This window comes from Muscardinus avellanarius, assembly GCF_963383645.1.
Source record: "Muscardinus avellanarius genome assembly, chromosome: 3".
Lineage (NCBI taxonomy): Eukaryota > Metazoa > Chordata > Mammalia > Rodentia > Gliridae > Muscardinus > Muscardinus avellanarius.
In genome coordinates, this window is record NC_137788.1 from 45,242,144 (window position 1) to 45,263,195 (window position 21,052).

General features: G+C 41.0%; 1 protein-coding gene across 1 annotated transcript in view; it reads left to right on the top strand.

The window, feature by feature from the left end:
* Positions 1 to 21,052, top strand: part of SCP2 (sterol carrier protein 2) — a gene marked incomplete at both ends in the record, with an annotated part of 99,220 nt that overhangs the window by 40,338 nt on the left and 37,830 nt on the right. Inside the window, one exon of the mRNA XM_080691418.1 lies at positions 5,330 to 5,437. Coding sequence (XP_080547544.1) covers positions 5,330 to 5,437 — 108 coding nt within the window. The remainder of the gene's footprint in view (positions 1 to 5,329; positions 5,438 to 21,052) is intronic.

A 21,052-nucleotide genomic window follows, 5' to 3' on the forward strand; every position in this document is an offset into this window, starting at 1 on the left:
CGAACCTGTGCGATCCTCCTGTCTCAGCCTCCCAAGTGCGGGGATTACAAGCGTGCGCCACCACGCCTAGCTACTTAACCTTAATTTCTAAAGGAATTTTTGGCTGGATGTAGAATTCCAAGTTGACAGGTGTTTTAGTACGTAACGCATGTTGTTTCAGTTTTCTGGCTTGATGTCTAATGAGGAGTCAGTGTCATTCAAATTATTCCTAATTGTTCTGCCCTAATATTTTTTTTATTTTCACATGAGATTACATTGATACACATATTACGCTTTTGATATTATCCTCCAGGTTTCTGAAATTCTTTTTGTGTGTGTGTGTGGGGGGGGGTCTGGGGATGGAACCCAGGGGCATTCGATCTCCGAGCTACGCCCCCTGCCCTATTTTTTATTATTTATTTTGAAAAAGGGTCTCAGTGAGTTGCAGGGGGCCTCACTAAGTAGCTGAGGCTGTCTGCAAACCGCAGTCCTCTTGTCTCAGCCTCCCGAATGCTGGGGTTACAAGCGTGAGCCACCACACCCAGCTGAAACTCTGTTTTTTGTTTGTTTTATTTCTTTACTTATTATGTGGTTCTGATGATAGATCCCAGGTCCATGTGCATCTGTTAATTTTAAAATTTATTTTCTCTCTGTTCTTTAGATTAGATAATTTATATTGATGTATCTTTAAATTCACTGACTCTGTGTTTATCCTCTTTCTGCTCTTGACTCATTATTGGTGTATTATAGTTTTGTATCATAATGTAGTTCAGAGTGATAGTGACACATATGTACACAGCACTTGGGCTTTCCCGGGTTCCCTCCTAATCCTCCCTTCTGAATACAAGAGTGAGTTTTATTTTAAATATTGCATTTTCAATTCTAAAATTTCCTTTTGGTTCCCCTTCTAGTTTTTTTCTTTCTGTGTGTGTGTATGTGCGTGTGCGCGCTACTGGGATTGAATCCAAGAACATTCTACCTCTGAGCTACACCCCCCAGCCCTTTTTATTTTTATTTTGAAATAGAATATCACAGGTTGATGAGAGTCTCACTATTTCCTGAGGCTGTCCTTAAACCTGCAATCCTCCTGCCTTAGCCTCCCCAGTACTGGGATTACAGGTGTGCAGCATCACTCCTGGTTCTAGTTTCTTTTTCTCTGCAGAGAATCTGTATGTCTTTATTCATTTCTAGTATGTTTTTCTTAACCTTGTAGTTTGAATATCTGTTTTAAAATCTTTGAGATTCCATATCTAGGCTTTCTCAGGTTTTGCACCAATTGGTGGTTTTTTCCCTTGAGAGTTGATTACATTTCTCTGATTCTTCACATACTAAGTAGTTTGGGAGTGTATCCTGGACAGGGTGAATATTAAGTTGTATAGGTCCTCTAGAGGGTGTTGATGTTTCTGTCTTAGCCAGCGGTCAGTTCACTCTGTTGTGATGAGTTTGGCTGCCGTCTCAGGTGTGGCTGGAGTGCTCCACTCTCTCAGCCTTTTCTGGCTGGTTTGGGCTTTGGGTCCATCCTGTGCAGATTTAGCTGAAGAGTGGCCCTCACATGTGTGCAGGTCCATGCACGGAATTAGAGGCTTCTCTTCTCTGGCTTTCTCCACTGTGACCTTCTTACCTTCCTCTTCAGCCTGGAAGAGTTTCTCTTCCTAGTTCCTTTTGTTAAAAAGATGGGGTTACTTTTAGAGTTTTGGGTACCGGTGCTGCCTCTGCTGCTGTGCTGTTCCAGAACTGAGCTGACCCTGGGACGGAGCTGTTAGGAAAGCCTGATAGAAGATAGCCAGGCACTCTGCCTGTGCAGCGACTTTTCCGGTTTTCACTTTCTACAATCCCCTTGCCTTTGTTTCCTTTCCAGAGCCATCAAGTAGCTGTTTTTAGTATTTTATCCAGTGTTTTCCATTGTAATCAATGGGAGAGAAGTACTGCAGGGAATGTATGCTGCCTTAGCAGAGCTGGAACCCAATCTCAGGGTTAAATGTCATATATATGATGATGACTTTCAAGTTTATTTCCCTAGCCTTCCTAGTTGGTTTCGCTATTCTCTAGACTCAGGTATACAGATCTTTGCTTTTCAAGATTTTTATTTTTTATTTTTCTTTATTTTTTGGCATCAGGGACTGAACCCAGGGTCATTCTACTTCTGACCTACACCCCCGGTCCTATTTTATTTTCTATTTTGAAATAGGGTCTCACTAAATTGCAGAGGGCCTCACTAAGTAGCTGAGGCTGGCCAAGAACCCAGATCCTCCTGTCTCAGACTCCCAAGTACTGGGATTACCAGTGTGTACCAGTGGGCCCAGCTTATATTTATTTTTTGATGTTGTATAAGCATCTCAAACTAAGTCCAGATCGAAAACTCCAGATACTTCCCAAACTTCCTCCCCCCTCAGGTCTCCATCTTCCAGTTGATCATACTGGAAACCATAGAATCATTCTTGAGTTTTCTTTCTCTCTCATAGCCCCCGTTGAATCTACTTCTCAGACATGTAGACTCTACCTTCAAAATAAATCCAGAGTTTGACCATATCGTGATTTTTTTTTATCACCACCAGCATGACCTCTTACTTAGATTATTGTAGTATTTCAGAGCTGGTCCCCTGCATTCACCTCATGTTCTTACAGCCTCTTCTGTAGAATGAAGCCACAATGATCCTGTTAGATATATAGAGCAGGTCAGTGCCATTCCTCTGTTCAAATCCCTGTAGTTTCTCAGTCAGAGACACAAGTCAACTTTTATCTCTTACTTTCTTCTCTCCCTCCCTCTCCCTCTCCCTCTCCCTCTCCTTCCCTTTCCCTTTCCCTCTCCCTCTCCCTCTCCCTCTCCCTCTCCCTCTCCCTCTCCCTCTCCCTCCCTCCCTCTCCCTCTCCCTCTCCCTCTCCCTCTCCCTCCCTCCCTCTCCCTCTCCCTCTCCCTCTCCCTCTCTCTCTCTCCCTCTCCCTCTCCCTCCCTTTCTCTCTCCCTCTCCCTCCTTCTCCCTCTCCCTCTCCCTCTCCCTCTCCCTCTCCCTCTCCCTCTCCCTCTCCCTCTCCCTCTCCCTCTCCCTCTCCCTCTCATAGTGGGGGCTGAACTCAGAGGTATGTTACTTCTGAACTGTGACCCAGCACTTTTTCTTCTGAAACAAGGTCTTGCTAAGTTGCTATACTGGCCTCAAACCTGTGATTCTCTACTCTCTTGCAGCTACACCAGCTTCCTCCTTCAGTGGCTGTGAGCTTGCTCCTGCCTCAGAGCTTTTGTTCCAGATACCTGTGTGAGTTCCCCTCACTGCCTTCAGGTCTTGACAAGAGTCCTCTTCTCACCCCCTCCTTCTTGTCCAAGCTCTTCCTGAACTCCCTTTCCTACCTTCTTATTTCCACAGCACTTATGGCTCCTCTGCACATTATTAAACTTATTTACATATCGCCTGGCTCTTCCCCACTCCTCTCTCTATAATAAATTAAACTCTATGAGAGTAGAGGTTTTATCTGTTTCATTTACTGTTGTGTCCACAAATTCCTAGGTTACGTTTTGGCACATAGTAGGCATAATAATTGGTTTCTGAAAGTGCTTGTGCATTTTTCTATCTGTGGTAGGTGAGAGTGATCATCAGTTGTGTCATTTCTGGCTCATTTTTAGTTGGTGGGTTCAAGATAACTTCCCTCAGGACTCTTTTACTACTTTACATGTTTCTCTATATGTTGGGAAACATGTAATAAATTTTCTACTTGATAGTGGTAGCTTGTAATCATTCATTCATTCATTCATTCATTCATTCATTCATTCATTCATTTTGCGGTTCTAGGGATGGAACCCAGGGGCATTCTACGTCCGAGCTACACCCCCAGCCCTATTTTTTATTCTTTATTTTGAAACAGGGTCTCACTGAGTTGCAAAGGGCCTCACTAAGTAGCTGAGGCTGGCCTTGAACCACAGTCCTCCTGTCTCAGCCTCCCAAATGCTGAGATTAAAAGCTTGCACCACCAACATGCCTGGCGATGGATTAGCTTGTATTTAATATACTATGACTTGTTAAAGTGATAATACTTAGCAGGTTTGGAAGCAGCAATAATAGAATATCTGCTGACTAGAGCCTTGTTACAGGTTCTAAATCAGAAATATACCAAAAATAAGAGAAAATACTCTAACAATGGTGTTTGTTTTTATTTTGCTTTTGTGAAGCTAGAGATTGAACCTGTGCATGCTAAGGAAGTGCTGTACCACCAAGCCACATTCCCAGCTCCAATTTATATTTAAGATTTGTAATCTAGATTTAAAGCCAGTTTAGGAAATATACATCTAGCTGGGTATGGTGGTGCCTACTTGTAATCCCAGCATTTGGGAGGCTGAGACAGGAGGATCATGGTTTGAGGACAAGCCTCAGCTACTACTTAATGAGGCCCTTTGTTTCAAAAATAAAGAATAAAAAATAGGGTTGGGGGTGTAGCTTGGAGGTAGAATTCCCCTGGATTTCATCTCCAGTACCACAAAAAAAGAAATTATTAGATATCTAAATTCTGTGACTAGTGCATTTTAGCTTACCAGTAGAGAAATACACTTGTTTTTTTAATCTATTATTTTTGCCTTGGCTGTTTCCTTATCTAGATAAGGGTACCTACTTCATAGGGTTGAGGATTAAACTGAATAGACACATTAAAACAGACCAAGGCCTCGCAGAGCGTGTGTCCTCCAAGCTGCACCCCCCCTGCCCTATTTTTTTATTCTTTATTTTGAAGCTGGGTCTCACTGAGTTGCAAAGGGTCTCACTAAGTAGCTGAGGCTGTCCGTGAACCGCGATCCTCCGGTCTCAACCTCCTGGATGCTGGGATTACAAGCGTGTGCCACCATACCCAGCTGAAATAATTTTTTAACCTTACTTTTGTGGCTTCACTGTGTTTTTAGCCATTTCCCTTAATTTCATTAAATGGCTTTTAAAAAAATTTTTCCTGGTTATTAAAAGTATTTACATAGCACATAGCAGCACAGTTGAAATGAGGAGAAATGAATATATTTTGGAAATTATGGAGCTTAAAGCTGCTACAGTTACTTTAGTTATAGTATGCACAGTATTGTATCCATTTCTATTCTTTTCTTCTGGCTCTCTGAACCTTTATTTTATTTGGAACAGCTTTGGAAGTCACAGAAGTCTTAGGAACTAACGGGAGTTTGTTTCATGCAGAACATCTTCTGGAAAGATAAGCTTTTATTGCTCAATATTTATTACTTAACTTTTAGAAGTTCTTGTAACAGATTATTAAGTTGTTAAAACATGTTGGCTCTCAGGAATTCTTGGCTGTACAGAAGTTTTTTAAAATGTGCCATTTGTTCCAGTGTTATTTTTAACATTTGTGAATATTATTGTTTCTTCTACAGGACAAGGTAGAACGCTGGTTGATAGAGGAGATAATACCTATGGAGGAAAGTGGGTCATAAACCCTAGTGGTGGATTGATTTCAAAAGGACACCCCCTGGGGGCTACAGGTAACACTACACACAGATTTCATAAAGTTTTATCACTTTTGCTGTAAGTGTGGTTATTCCTAGATTTGAATGTAAGTTTATGTTTTCTGAGCTATCTTGATAGCTAAAGCTTAATGATTGTTTAACCATAGTTTTAAAATATTTTTTCAGCTGGGCGTGGTGGCACATGCTTGTAATCACAGCATTTGGGAGGCTGAGACTGGAGGATCGCGGTTCACAGACAGCCTCAGCTACTTAGTGAGGCCCTCTGTAACTTAGGGAGACCCTGTTTCAAAAAGTAAAGAATAAAAACAGGGCAGGGGCTGTAGCTTAGAGGTTGAATGCCCCTGGGTTCCATCCTTAGAGCCACAAAAAAAATTTTTTCCCCTTTAACTTCAGTATATTTCTTTTATCTTGATTATTTGATGATAATTTGAATTAATTGAAACTCTAAATTCAACAATATATTTTTTAAAAGTTGAATTGTGCCAGGTGTTATGATGTACTCTTATAATCCCAGTACTTGAGAGGCTGAGACAGGAGGATTGCAGGCTCATAGCCAGCCTCATCTATTTAGTGAGGTCCTCTGAAATTTAGTGAGATACTGTTTCAAAACAAAGAATAAAAAATAGGGCTAGGGGTGTAGCACAAAGGTAGAATGCCCCTGGGTTCCATTCTCAGTCACACACACACACACACACACACACACACACACACACACACACAGGATTGTTTTCAAATAGGTATAGAACTTAGGATATTTCTAAATAGAGATCTTGCTAGATATGTTAGATAAAAATCATTTCAACTAAATACATTTGTATGTTGTTGCATACATGATTGGTGTTGCATGGAAATTATTTTCTCTTGAGACAACTGGACTAGAAGTTATGAAATAGGAATTTTACTATATCTCTGCTGGTGACTGGCCAGTGTAACTATTTTTATCACTTAGCAATTAATCACCTTGACTCTTAGTTCCTTAATTGTAAAATGAAAAACTTGTATAATGCAGTTTCTAACATAACTTTTAGCATTAAAATTCTGTGATTTATTTTTGTGAAGATAGGTAGATCTTTTGATTTTTTTCTATATTGTTTTATTATGCTTATTGATTAACTTAGCAAGATTTTATACATTCTCACATTTCAAAATAGAAAAGTTAGAATTAGTAATGTACTTATTATAGCAGGTAACCTTGGTTTACTTTCATTTTTCATTCAGATTTAGTAAGCATATAATTTATGATGAGAAAGAGACAGGGAGACAGGCACTCACAGAGAGAGTTGCAGATTGTGTCTGGCGTGGTGGTGCACACCTGTAATCTCAGTATTTTGGAGACTGAGACAGGAAGGTCACAAGTACAGAGCCAGCCTCATGAGTTCAGTGAGGCTTGCATCAAATTAGTGAGACTTTGTTTCAAAATAAAAATAAAATAGGAGCCTGGTGTGGTGGCACACACTTGCAATCCCAGCATTTGGGAAGCAGAGACACCTTGCTATTGGTTTTCTTTTTGTTTTATCTCCTCTTGATTCTTTTTCTTTTTTTAATGCCATTTTAAAATTAATGGGAGCCAGGTGTGGTGGCGTATGCTTGTAATCCCAGTACTTGGGAGGCTGAGGCAGGAGGATAGAAGGTTTGCAACCACCCTCACCTACTTGGTGAAGTCATCTGCAACTTAGTGAGTCCCTCTTTCAAAATAAAGAAAAAAAAAGTAGGGCTAGATGTAGAATGCTCTGGGTTAAATGCCCAGTTCCACATAAACACACAAAACTTAGTGTGTATGTTTGAAATATTTTATCTTTTCTATTGAGTTACTTCCTTAGAAAACAGTGATTGTGCCTGGCATGGTGGTGCACACCTGTAATCTCAGTATTTTGGAGACAGACAGGAAGATCACAAGTACAGAGCCAGCCTCATCAGTTCAGTGAGGCTTGCATCAAATTAGTGAGACTTTGTTTCAAAATAAAAATAAAATAGGAGCCTGGTGTGGTGGTGCACACTTGTAATCCAAGCATTTGGGAAGCAGAGACAGGAGGATCATGGTTCAAAGACAGACGCAGCTACTGCTTAGTGAAGTCCTTTGCAACTCAGTAAGACACTGTTTCAAAATAAAGATTAAAAAAAATAGGGCTAGAGGTTTAGCTCAGAGGTAGAATGCCTCTGGCTTCCATCCCCAGTGCTGCAAAAAAAAAAAAAAAATATATATATATATATTAAAAATTAGGGCTGGTGGTGTCACTCAGAGTTAGAATTCCCCTGGGTTCTATCCCCAGTACCACAAAATAAAATAAAATAAAATAAAATAAAATAAAATAAAATAAAAATTGGCTTGGGTATAGTTTGGAGGTAGAATGCCCCTGGGTTCACTCTGTAGTACCACCAACATAAACAAAACAAAACCCAAAACAAAACACAGAGATTGTTTCAGGATGCACAGCATGCATCCTTTGTGCGTGTGTGTGTGTGCGTGTACTGAGGATTGAACCAAGGGGCATTCTACTTCTGAGCTACACGCTCAGCCCTATTTAATTTTTGTTTTTTTGGAAGAGGGTTTTGCTAGGTTGCTGAGAGTCTCACTACTTGCTAAGGTTGTCCTTGAACCTGCGATCCTCCTATCTCAGCCTCCCAAGTACTGGGATTACAAGCGTGCTCCACCACGCCAGTTTTTTCTTTTTTAGTTTGAAACAGGGTCTCACCAGGTAACTGATAGTCTCACTAAGTAGCTGAGGCTGCCCTTGAGCCTGCGACACGCCTGTCTCAGCCTCCCAAGTACCGGGATTCCAGGTGTGCAACCCCCCCCCCCCACAGCATGGATCCTAAACCCACCACGGTCTGCCTTCAGCTGGAGTTAACCTACCTCATATATAAAGTAAGACTGCTTCAACAGCTGATTTCCATCTGTCCCGTCCTCTCCATGCCATTATCATCATATATTTGCTTCTATAAACCCAATACATTTAAAAGAAGTCTAAAAATGAAGGGACTGAGAATCTTGTAACTGGGAGTGGCGAAATCCTCCTCTTTATAAAAGTGACAACTGCTCTGGCACTAATTATCAAGATCAACTTAGTTCATAACTTTGGAAATTAACCAAATATGTAATTCTACATCTATGGACTTTATTCCCAGTAGCAACCACAAAGAACTGACTCTGCAAGAACAGCCGTGGTGTTCCCGTGGATCCCCCCACACCTGCTCTCCCAGCCCCAGCATCTGCAGTCACAGTAGAAAATAAGCAGCCTTTCCAGGGCTGAAACCAAAGCCTCATCCTTAGAGAATTGTCATTATTTGTCCTATCTGGCAGTTTACTTGTAAACTCCACTTGGAAAGTTTATCTTTATTTAACCTGACTGGAAACTCACTGAGCATAAAGGATATTTTCCACAAGCTTTTGTTTAAAACCCCAAACCAGCAATGACTGTTTAACAGCACAGCCAGTGCAGTGTCAACTGGAGCAAACAACAAAGTAACTCTAAAGCTTAAAAGCAAAAGCTGGGCCATGAGATGTCCACAGGGGCTTTGAAAGGGTCCCACATGGTCTTGGGAATGTAAAAGGCTCAGTGCATACAAATGGCTGTGTGCGTGTGGGCTCCGTGCAAACAAGGAGTAAAGGCCAAGGGGAGCTGTAAACTGCATGGCCCAGGACCTCAGCACACACATGGCCACAGCCCCGGCAAGGACCAGGAGGCTCAGTCCAGTCAGTAGCTGACCACTAAGTTAACCAGATAGGGAATTTGGGGGCATATGTGACAAAGAATATAGACTTTACGGAATTCGTTGGAAAAAGTCACTACATAAACATAAAAATAAAATCTATGATGGGGAGAATCTGATTTTTAGAATATCCATAATATAGTACTTAAAATGTTAAGTTTTTAACAAAAACCATGAGATATGTAAAGAATTAAGAAAGTTGCCCACACATGGGAAAAAAAATCAGTCAATAGAAACTGTCTCTGAGGAAGTAAAACTATTGTACTTAACTAAACCAAAATCTTAACTATTTTGAGCATAGCTAAAGAACTAAGGGAGACTATATATACAAAATTAAAGGAAAATATGAAAATGTTTTTTACCAAAATAGGGACTATTAATAAATAGAAAGTATAGAAAAGAACCAAATGGAGATTGTGAGGTTGAAAAGAAATCAAGTATAAGGATGAACCACCAGGTTTTAGTGGACATCAAAATTAAAGGTGTGGGTAGACAGAGCCATTTAAGAATAATGGGAAGCTGGGCGTGGTGGCACACCTCGTAATCCCCGGGCGGGCTTGGGAGGCGGAGACAGGAGGATCGCACAGGTTCGAAGCCAGCCGCGCTGGCGCTGGTGTAAGAGACCCTGTTTCTAAATAAAAATATAAATAAATAGGTCTGGGAGTGAAAATCTCAGGTTCAAGACCAGCCTCAGCAACTTAGTGAAAGCCATTTCAAGGCTGAGTATGTAGCTTGGAGGTGGAATCCCCTTGGTTCAGTCCCCGGAATCAAACAAAAGGGGGGAGAAGAGATGGGGAGGAAAGATCAGGGAGCCGAGGGACAGGAGTAAAGTGAGGTGAGAAGGGCCAGGCAGAGAGTGAAAGCACCTTTGGACCAGGGAATGTTTGCATGAAGGCCCGTGGGATTCAGAAAGAATGAGAAGTGAGGATGGGGCAACGGGGCAACCATTCTCAAGTTGCAGCTGAGGGAGGTGCTATGAAGGGAGGGGCCTGCAGGGAGGCGCTTGCCTGGGCGGGAGCCCACACTCTTCACCCTTTTCAGGACATAGTGTAGCTAACATATTTAAGCTGGGAATAAAATACAGTACCTACTACATAAGGCTGTCTGTGGATCAAAGGGAAAATGTGTATGTGTAAAGTCGATGGCTGAGGACCCCAGAGAGTAAGAGCACAGTAACGCCTTTCTACAAAAGAAAGTCAGAATGATTTTTTGACTTTCTTTTGACAGACTTAAGGATTTTTTGAGCCAGCAATAAAACTATTACTTATATTATTGTATAAAAATAATTTATAGCTATTTTTTGAAACAGTGTGTGTGTGTGGGGGGGGGTACTAGGGGTGGAACCCAAGGGCTTTTCAACCTCCAGGCTATACTACCAGATCTATTTTTTGTGTGTCTGTGTGGTACTGGGGATGGAACCCAGGGGCCTTCTACCTCTGGGGTACACTCCCAGACCTATTTTTTTATATTTTATTTGGAAACAGGGTCTCTTAAGCCAGCTGAAGCTGGCTTCGAACCTGCGTGATCCTCCTGTCTCAGCCTCCCAAGTGCAGGGATTACAAGCGTGCGCCACCACACCCGGCTTACTACCAAACCTATTTTACATTTTATTTGGAAACAGGGTTACACTAAGTTGCTGAGAGCCTCACTAAGTAGCTGAGGCTGGCTTCGAACCTGTGTGATCCTCCTGTCTCAGCCTCCCAAGTGTGGGGATTATAAGTGTGCGCCACCACACCTGGCAAGAAACAATGTTCTTTAATTTGTAAAGAAAATAATTTTTCTTCTAGTGTGAGCACCTAGGCATCATATTTCTATGTAAATATTGTGCCCAGTGCTACACAGACATTATTTTAAAATTATTTTCTATCTTTGGTAAATAGGCTAACCTGTTTCTTTTAGCCTTCAAAAAGAGAATTAGTTCATACTGCCTGTTGATTTTGCTGCTTGAGGACATGGAGAAGCAGGATGAGGATGAGTTTTGTGGCTGGTCACTGAGGCCTTAAAGAGTGACTGTAGCCTGGCATGGTGGCACATGCTTGTAATCCCAGTACTTCAGAGGTTAAAACAGGAGGATTACAGGTTTGAGGACAGCCTCAGCAAGTAGTGAGACTGGCAAGATCCTGTTTCAAAAAAAAAAAAAAAATAGGGCTGGTGTAGTTAGGAGGTAGAATGCCCCTGGGTTTAATCTGCAGTCACACACACACACACACACACACACACACACACACACACACAAGTGCCACCGTATGTGCGTGCGTGTGTGTGTGTGTGTGTGTGGTGGGCAGTGCTTTCACTTCTCTTTCAGAAGCCTGTTCCATCAGGAGATGGATACTACACTTGTTTAGTTATTTTATTGACATAGAACTTTTTTCTCTCTGAAACACATTTTTATTTTTATTTTTATTTTTTGTGGTACTGGGGTTCCTGGAAGCCCTTCTACCTCCAGGCTACACTCCCAGACCTATTTTTACATTTTTATTTGGAAACAGGGTCTCCTAAGCCAGCACGTGTGGCTGGCTTCGAACCTGCGCGCGATCCTCCTGTCTCTGCCTCCCAAGCGTGGGGATTACAAGCGTGCACCACCACGCCCAGCTTGAAATACATTTTTATAATAAGAATGCTTAGCTGGGTGTGGCAGTGCACGCTTTGTAATCCCAGCATTTGGGAGGCTGAGACAGAACGATCTCGGTTCGCCCACAGCCTCAGGTACTTAGTGAGGCCCTTTGCAACTCAGTGAGACCCTGTTTCAAAATAAAGAATAAAAAATAGGGCTGAGGGTGTAGATCAGAGGTAGAATGTCCCTGGGTTCCATCCCCAGTACTGAAAAAAAAAAAGAATGCTTATCTGCCATTCTAAGATACTTTATTCTATCATCCACTGAAATACTCAGAAATTATACTGTATAGTATTAATATGAGCTTTATATCCGTTTTCTTTCTCAAGTTTGAGTTATAATTTTTATACAGTATGATACATGGACCTCACAAAAATTATGCACAAATATTTGTTAGCAGTATTATTCATAATAGCTTAGTGGTGGAGACAACCCAGCTGTCTGTCATCAGCTGATGAATGGACAAACAGAACGCTGTATATTTTACTATGGAGTGTTCTTTTCCTTCAGGAAAGGAATGAAATACTGGCTTATTGTACAATGTAGATAATCCTTAAAAACATCTTGTTAAGTGAAAGGAGGCAGTCATGAAAGACCATGTATTATACCATTCCATTTTAATTAACTGTCCAGAATAGGCAAATCCATAAAGACAGAAAGTAGAGTAATGTTTGCTTAGGACTGGGGGGGTCATAGGTGGTTCCCCTTCCTTCCCCTTCCTCCCTCCCTCCCTCCCTCCCTTCCATATTGAACCCAGGGGTATTCTACCTCTGAGCTACACTCCCAGCCCTTTTTGGTTTTTGTTTTGAAACTGGGTCTCATTAGGATACTGAGAGTCTCACTAAGTTGCTGAGGATTTCCTCAAACCTATGATCCTCCTTTCTCAGTCTCCTAAGAAATGGTATTACAGGTGTGTGCTAATATGCCTGGCTCATATTTGTGAGCATACTAACACCTTTGACTGGTATACTTTAAATAGATAATTGGGTTTGAGAATTGTATGTATCCATGGAACCACCAATCATAACAAGACACAGCACTTTCCCATCTTCCCAGAAAGTTCTGTCCTGTCTATTCCAGCCCATATCCTGGCTTCCTTCAGACTCTTCTGCCCCATTCTCCATCACCACCAGGCTTGGACTTTTTGGCTTCCATCCCTGTAGATTCTTTTTGCTGACCCTAGAACTTCACGTATGTGAAATTTTATGATGTGCATATATTCTCTCTTGTGTCTGGAGCCTTTCATTTAGTACCATGTAAGGTTCAGACTTTTCTTGTATCAGTATTTTTTTCTTTCTAAGTAATATTCCACTGTTGAAGTACGCCAATTTGTTTAATCATTCTCCTGTTGATAAAAATTTGAATTGTAGCCGGGCGTGGTGGCCCATGCTTGTAATCCCAGCATTCGGGAGGCTGAGACCAGAGGATCGCAATTTGCAGACAGCCTCAGCTACTTAGTGAGGCCCTCTGCAACTTAGTGAGACCTGTTTCCAAATAAAGAATAAAAAATAGGGAAGGGGGTGTAGCTTGGAGGTAGAATGCCCCTGGGTTCCCTTCCCAGTAACACACACACACACACACACACACACACACACACACACACAATTTGAATTGTTTCCTATTAGACTTTTTTTTTGTGGTACTGGAGGTTGAACTCAGGAACATTCTACCTCTGATCTATACCCCGGCCCTATTTTTTATTCTTTATTTTGAATCAGGGTCTCACTAAGTTACAGAGGGCCTCACTCAGTAGCTGAGGCTGCTTGTGAACCTAAGATCCTCCTGTCTCAACCTCCAAAGTACTGGGATTGCAAACATGTACCACCACACCTGGCCTATTAGGAGACTTAGAAATAAACTATTATGGATGTTATACAAGTCTGTTTGTAGAAATATGCTTTCATTTCTCTTAGGTTCATAACTTGGAGTGGAATCGTGAGGTCATTGTACCTATGTAGGTTGAACTTTATAAGAAACTGTCAAATAGTTCTTCAAAAGGGCTATCAAATGTTTTGTTTTGGTGGTACTCGGGATGGAACCCAGGGGCATTCTACCTCCCAACTACACCCCCAGCCCTATATTTTTATTCTTTATTTTGAAACAGGGTCTTACTGAATTGCAAAGGGCCTCACTAAGTAGCTGAGGCTGGCCTCAAACCACAATCCTCCTGTCTCAGCCTCCCAAATGCCTTTTAATATAATTGCTATCTGGGCGTGGTGGTGCATGCTTGTAATCCCAGCATTTGGGAGGCTGAGACAGGAGGATTGTGTGAGTTCGAAGCCAGCCTCCCACTTAGTGTGGCCCTTTGCAACTCAGTGAGACCCTGTTTCAAAATAAAGAATAAAAAATAGAGCTGAGGCTGTTGCTCAGAGGTAGAATGACCCTGGCTTCCTTCCCCAGTACAGGAAAAAAAATTATTGCTGATGACAAGTTTTTTTTTGTGTGTATGTGTGTGTGCATGCATGCACACTGAGGATTGAACCTAGAAGCTTTCTACCTCTGAGATATATCTCTTCTGGGATATACCTCCAGTGGAACCCAGAGGCCTTCTACCTCCAGGATATACCCCCCACACTTATTTTTTAAAAGTTGTAAACAGGGTGTCACTTGAGTTTCTGAGAGTCTCACTAAGTAGCTGAGGCTTGCTTTCAACCTGTGATCCTTCTGTCTCAGCCTCCTAAGTACTGGGATTATGGGTTTACACCACCACATCTGGCTGATGACAAGTTTTTAACATTTAACAGTCTTCTCTTACTTTTTAGTTTTATTTTTCAGAGACAATCCCTATTAATATTTCTTTTGTTCAAAAATTATTGCACTTATATAAATATATGTATGTTTATATAATCTTTCTATATATTTGAATATTTATCATATTGTAGATGGCTTTTTTACTTACATCTTAATCTATATTATCACTAACAGATAATATATTTTTTTTTTTTTGGTGGTACTCGGGTTTCTGGAAATCCTTCTACCACTGGGCTACACTCCCAGACCTTCTATTTTATATTTTTGTTTGGAAACAGGTTCTCTTAAGCCAGCGCGGCTGGCTTCGAACCTGCGCGATCCTCCTGTCTCCGCCTCCCAAGCGTGGGGATTACAAGCGTGCGCCACCATGCCCAGCTGATAATCTTTATTTTTAATGCCTTGAGAGTATTATCATTTTTTAGGAATTTACCTAGTTATTCATAACACATAGTTTGTGTCCAATTTCTGCAATAAGCAGTCCTTGTACCTTTCTATATTTTTGCAAGTATGATCATAGGATAAATTCTAAAAGAAGGCTCACTGTGTCAAAGGTAGCATCTATTTTAGAATCAGTAGAGATTGCCAAATTTTCTTTAAAAAAAAAAGATTGTACCAATGTTTATTCACAACAACAGTGTATGAGGGTGCTTCTTTTTCTTTAATCTTGTCTACATTGGATTTCTTCACCAAGTGTTAACAATTTTGGTGATGTTGGAAAGTCATTAATTTCTCTCCTGTGTACTAGAAAGCATACCTAAAACACCCCAGAAAGAAAGAATTCATCCCTTTTTAAAATACTTTTCAGGGAGGCGCACATCTTCTGCAGTTTCCTTTTATGATCCTTTCCAGCATTTGCATCTGCGCTGTTGGTAAATCTTTCCCCCTATCATTAATCTTTGAGAAATAGTGTTTAGTGAGGATGTAGCATTTTGAAGGAAAAACATAAAAATGTGATGTCTGCAGTGGCAGTCTAAATAGGCACAAGGAATTATTGAAGAGTAAATGTTTACTTGCTGCATATTGTGGGTTTGGATATATTTCAAGTAAATCTGACACATGGTCATTAGCAGTAATGTGGCCCAGGAAGGAATTCAGACTCCTGGAAAACATATCGGAATGACAGCTCTGAGTAGTTTAAATATTTTTCCCTGGTTACTTGGATAACAAACTGTAGTAAGATTCCAAGAGAATCAGAAAGTGGTCAAGTAAGCACTTCCAAAACACATGGTAGTACTGGGCAGAGAGGGTTCTCTTCTGCCATGGCCTAAGGGTAAGACAGTGTTGCTTTGGTGGGAACTCAGTGGTAGAGAAATAGCTTTAAAATTAAAGCCCCATGATACTTTTTTTTTTTTAAAAATAACTTATTCAGATCTGGGTGAAAAGTTCCTAGTTGCCATAAGAATATCTCTACTAGCCAGGCGTGGTGGCGTACGCTTGCAATCCCCGCGCTTGGGAGGCTGAGACAGGAGGATCGCACAGGTTCGAAGCCAACCTCAGCTACTTAGTGAGGCTCTCAGCAACTTAGTGAGACCCTGTTTCCAAATAAAATAGAAAATAGGTCTGGGAGTATAGCCCAGAGGTAGAAAGCCCCTGGGTTCCACCCCCAGTACCCTCCCCTCCCAAGAATATCTCTACTAGAAGAAAAAGGCATAAACATTTGAATTGAGTATTCTTTTGCTCATCTTTAGTTTAAAAACAGGAATTCATTTTAAGTTTTTGAGTCAGAAAATTACATTAAATTTGAGATTCTGGTGTTTATTTTACCGTGGCCATATGACAAAAAACCAAATTCGTGTCCAAATAATATTATATTTTATTTTAGTTTTGTAAGGCTTTTACACGTGTTGCCCAGCACTAACTGAATACTTACATGAAATCAGTAAATAAAACTTGGCTTTAGCTTATTTTCAACTCTGCTTTTTGGTGTGTTCAGTCTGCTCAAAGGTCATAGAAGTAAAGGGCCTTTGAGGTAAAGTTCCTAATAAGGGATTGTTGACTTGAAACTGGAGTTTGCTTTTTAGTTTGACCTTTTGTATTAATTGGCCTCGCATGTGAGCCTTCCTAGGATGTCTCTAACCTAGTATTAGGTCCTGATCATCCACTGTTTGGTCCATGTAAGTTCAACAGTTGCTTATTGCATATCCATCTTATCATTAGGTGCCAGAAGTGCATTGACTCTCAAATATGGAGTCTACTGATGGACGGCTTTGGAATCTCCTGGAACGTGTGTGTGTGTGTGTGTGTGTGCGTGTGTGTGTGTGTGTGTGTGTGGTACTGGACATGGAACCCAGGGGCTTTCTACCTCCGAGCTACCCCCCTAGCCCTATTTTTTTTTAACCAGGGGTGGAACCCAGAGGCTTTCTACCTTGGGTATACTCCAGACCTGTTTTTTATATTTTATTTGGAAACAGGGTCTCTTCTAAGTTGCTGAGAGCCTCACTAAGTAGCTGAGGCTGGCTTCAAACCTGCACAATCCTCCTGTCTCAGCCTCCCAAGTGAGGGGATTACAAGTGCGTGCCACTATGTCCGGCTCCCCAGCCCTATTTTTTATTCTTTATTTTGAAACAGGGTCTCACTGAATTGCAGAGGGCCTTGCTAAGTAGCTGAGGCTGTCCGTGAACCATGATCCTCCTGTCTCAGCCTCCCAAATACTGGTATTACAAGTGTGCATCACCACACCCGGCTTCCTGGAACTTTTAATAAAATATTTTGTTACCCTACCCTTGGAAATTTTGATTCTTAGGTCTGTGTTGGTAACAACACTTTATATGTGGTTAAAGTTCCTCAAGAGCTTCTCTTGTACAGCTAGGTTTGGAGACTAGGGTTAGGATGTACAAGATAACCATCACCCTCAGGAAGTATCACAAGAGGCAGTGTAATAACACAAGTAATTACAATACAAGGCACAATACAAGTGCCTTAGGAGAAGCACAAACCAGAGCTATGAAGAGAGAAGGGAGAGGGGGTCCACAGGGTGAAGATTTACTGAATACACACTTGTAATGCCAGTACTTGGGAGGCTAAGACAGGATTGCAGGTTCAGGACCAGCCCTAGCTACTTAGTGAGGCCCTGCACAACTTAGTGAGACTATTTCAAATTAAGAATAATAAGTAGTGTTGGGGTATAGTTCAGGGTGGGATGGCCCTGTGTTCAATCCCCGGTAAACCCCCCAACAGACACACAAAATAATAATAAGAGCAAACACTTATACAGTGCTTAGTGTTGGGTACTTTTCTAAGTACTCTCCATTAATAAATGCTTTTAATTCCCATGTTTTTAATTTATTAAAAAAGAATATAGAAGGATGGAGAGTTTAAGCAATTTGTCTGAAGTCATCATACTAGATAGTGGCAAAGTTAGTATCCAACGCAGGCTATATATTTCTATGAGTCCAAGGTTGTTACCACTATGCTCTGTTTGAGTGCCCTCTCCTCAGTGGAAATACCCTTTTATTTTAGGTTTCTTCCTAATGTTAGTTTACCTCATGAAACTTTTTTCTGATTCTCTGGTTCTTTCCATAGGATGAATTAATCTTTCTCTTTTCTGAATTTCTATTATAATTTCTCAGTATTTCCCTTTTGAGATTTATGCTTGCAGTGCATATTCCAATTATTTACAAGTTTTTAGAAAAATCTCTATTTGATTAAGAGCCTACCTATCTCTTGTACTCTGTACAGTATCTAAGACCAGACCTTGCACATGCAAAGAAATGGTTCAATACATTATTTCTTCATTAACCTCTGAAAGGCAGCATTAGACAAAAGGAATGCATTTGTTTAGTATGGAAGAATTAGGATCATTGGAAATAATCAGAAGGTAGATTTTTGGTCTGACCCAGAAAGAGCTTTCTTTTTTATTTATTCATTTGTTATTTATTTATTTATTTATTTATTTATTTATTTATTTATTTATTTATTTATTTTGAGGCACTGGGGATAGAACCCAGGGGCATTCTACCTCCAAGCTACACCCCCAGCCCTATTTTTATTCTTTATTTTGAAACAGGGTCTCACTGAGTTGCAAAGGGCCTCGCTAAGTAGCTGATGCTGGCCATGAACTGCGATCCTCCTGTCTCAGCCTCCTAAATGCTGGGATTACAAGTATGAGCTACCACACCCAGGTTCTTTTTTTTTTTTCTTTTCTTTTTGCGGGTCTGAGGATGGAACCCAGGGGCATTCAACCTCCAAGCTACACCCCTGTCCTATTTATATTCTTTATTTTGAAACTGGGTCTCACTTAGTTGCAGAGGGCCTTACTAAGTAGCTGATAGCTAAGGCTGTCTGCAAACCACGATCCTTCAGTCTCAGCCTCCCAAATGCTGGGATTACAATTGTGTGCCACCACGCCCGGCTTACACACCCGGCTTCTTATTGAATATTTTTTAATATGTTGGCTGATTTAGATATAACCTTGTTTTGTTACTTGAGTGGTTGTTTTATAGTTTATTATATACCTCTTTATTTGTTAATTGGTTGGTTTTGAGATGGGGGTCTTACTGCGTTTCATAGATTGGTCTTGACCTCGTTGGCTCAAGTCATTCTCCTGCCTCAGCCTCTTGAATAGCTGGAACTATAGGCATGAGCTACTAAAGCCAATCTTATTATATACAATAATAATCTTATCATAATTTATCTTCAAGTGATATTATACTGCTTCACTTAAAAGAACCTTACAATAGTATACAGTCATGCACCACTTGATGACATTTTGGTGAACAACAGATCACATATGGTCTGTACCATAGAGCTTAGGTGTGTGAAAGGCTTCTCTAAGTGCGCTCTATGATGTTTATGCAATCATGAAATTTGCATACTTCTCTGAGCAAATCCCTGTTGTTAAGCAGTATATGGTAGTGCTTCCATTTCCCTGTCCAAACCTTATGATACTGTTGTCAGGAAGTTTGCTTTTGAGTATGTTATAAACATAGTTTTTAGTTTATGCTGAATCCATTAAAACTTCCTCTTTCAGCTGGGCATGGTGGCGCACACTTGCAATCCCAGCATTTGGGAGGCTGAGACAGGAGGATCGTGGTTCATAGACAGCCTCAGCTACTTAGTGAGGCCCTTTGTAACTCAGTGAGACCTGGTTTCAAAATAAAGAATAAAAAATAGCCAGGTGTGGTGGCACACGCTTGTAATCCCCACGCTTGGGAGGCTGAGACAGGAGGATCGCGCAGGTTCGAAGCCAGCCTCAACCACTTAGGCTCTCAGCAACTTAGTGAGACCCTGTTTCCAAGTAAAATATAAAATAGGTCTGGGAATATAGCCCGGAGGTAGAAAGCCCCTGGGTTCCACCCCCAGTACCACCAAAAAATAAAATAAAAGAATAAAAAACAGATCTGGGGGTATAGCTCGGAGGTAGAATGCCTCTGGGTTCTATCCCTAGTACCGAAACAAAAGAAAAACTCAATAAGAAAAGACTGAAAAGAAAAAGAACAAAAAACTGCTGGGAGGGCAGCACACAAAAGCTCCTGTGCTAGGGATCCCTCCTGACTTTGCCCTATATACCTTTTTATCTCCGTCCTTTGTGATAAAGTGGCAACCATTAAGTGTCTTCCCACGTTCTTTGAGCCCTCCAACAAATTAATCGGACACGTGGAGAGAGTTGTGGGCACTCAGCTTTGTAGCCACTTTCTCCATGTGGACAGTCGCTTAATTGGATTGAATTATGGGACACCCACTGGTGTCCACTGGAGAACTGTTTGGTGTGTGAGGAAATTGCTTCCTCCATACATCTGGTCACAGAAGGACGCTCTGAGTGTTGAGCAGAAAGTAAAAATTTTTCATGTAGGTAGCTCATAACTTATATAACCATTCACTAGTTACTTCCCTATTAGATTATCTAGTATTTCACGGTTTTAACAACGTGATGAACTGGTAGATTTGTATATAAAACTGCCTATGTCTAAGTTTCTTCGCCAAAAGTTTATGCTGGCTTAAATGTTCATACTACTATATGGGAAGTGTTTATCTCCGTATTTCTATATTCTCCCCTGCTTGCGTACGTGCGCGTGTGTGCGTGTGTGCACTCGTGTGCGCGCGCGCGCGCGCGTGTGTGTGTGTGTGTGTGTGTGTTTTCACAGTTTTTGTATATATATATATTTTTTTGGTACTGGGGATAAAACCCAGGGGCATTCTACCTCTGAGTTACACTCCCAGCCCTATTTTTTATTCTTTTTATTTTGAAACAGGGTCTCACCGAGTTGCAGAGGGCCTCACTAAGTAGCTGAGGCTGGCCGCAAACCTGGATCTTCCTGTCTCAGCCTCCCAAATGCTGGGATTACAAGCGTGTGCCACCACACCTAGCTACTTTTTGTTATATATTTTCATTTAATGTTTAGGCTTTTTTAAGGTAGATGTCTAAAAGAATTGATAAAATCATTTCAAATAGATCTTCATTTATTTTCAAAATGTTCACAATTTTAAAAAAATGTAAAGACAGAGTTAGCTTTTTTAATTTTAATTTTAATTTTTTGTGGTGCTGAAGATTGAACCCAGGGGCATCCTACCTCAGAGCTATACCCCAACCTGATCTATCTATCTTTCTTCCTTCC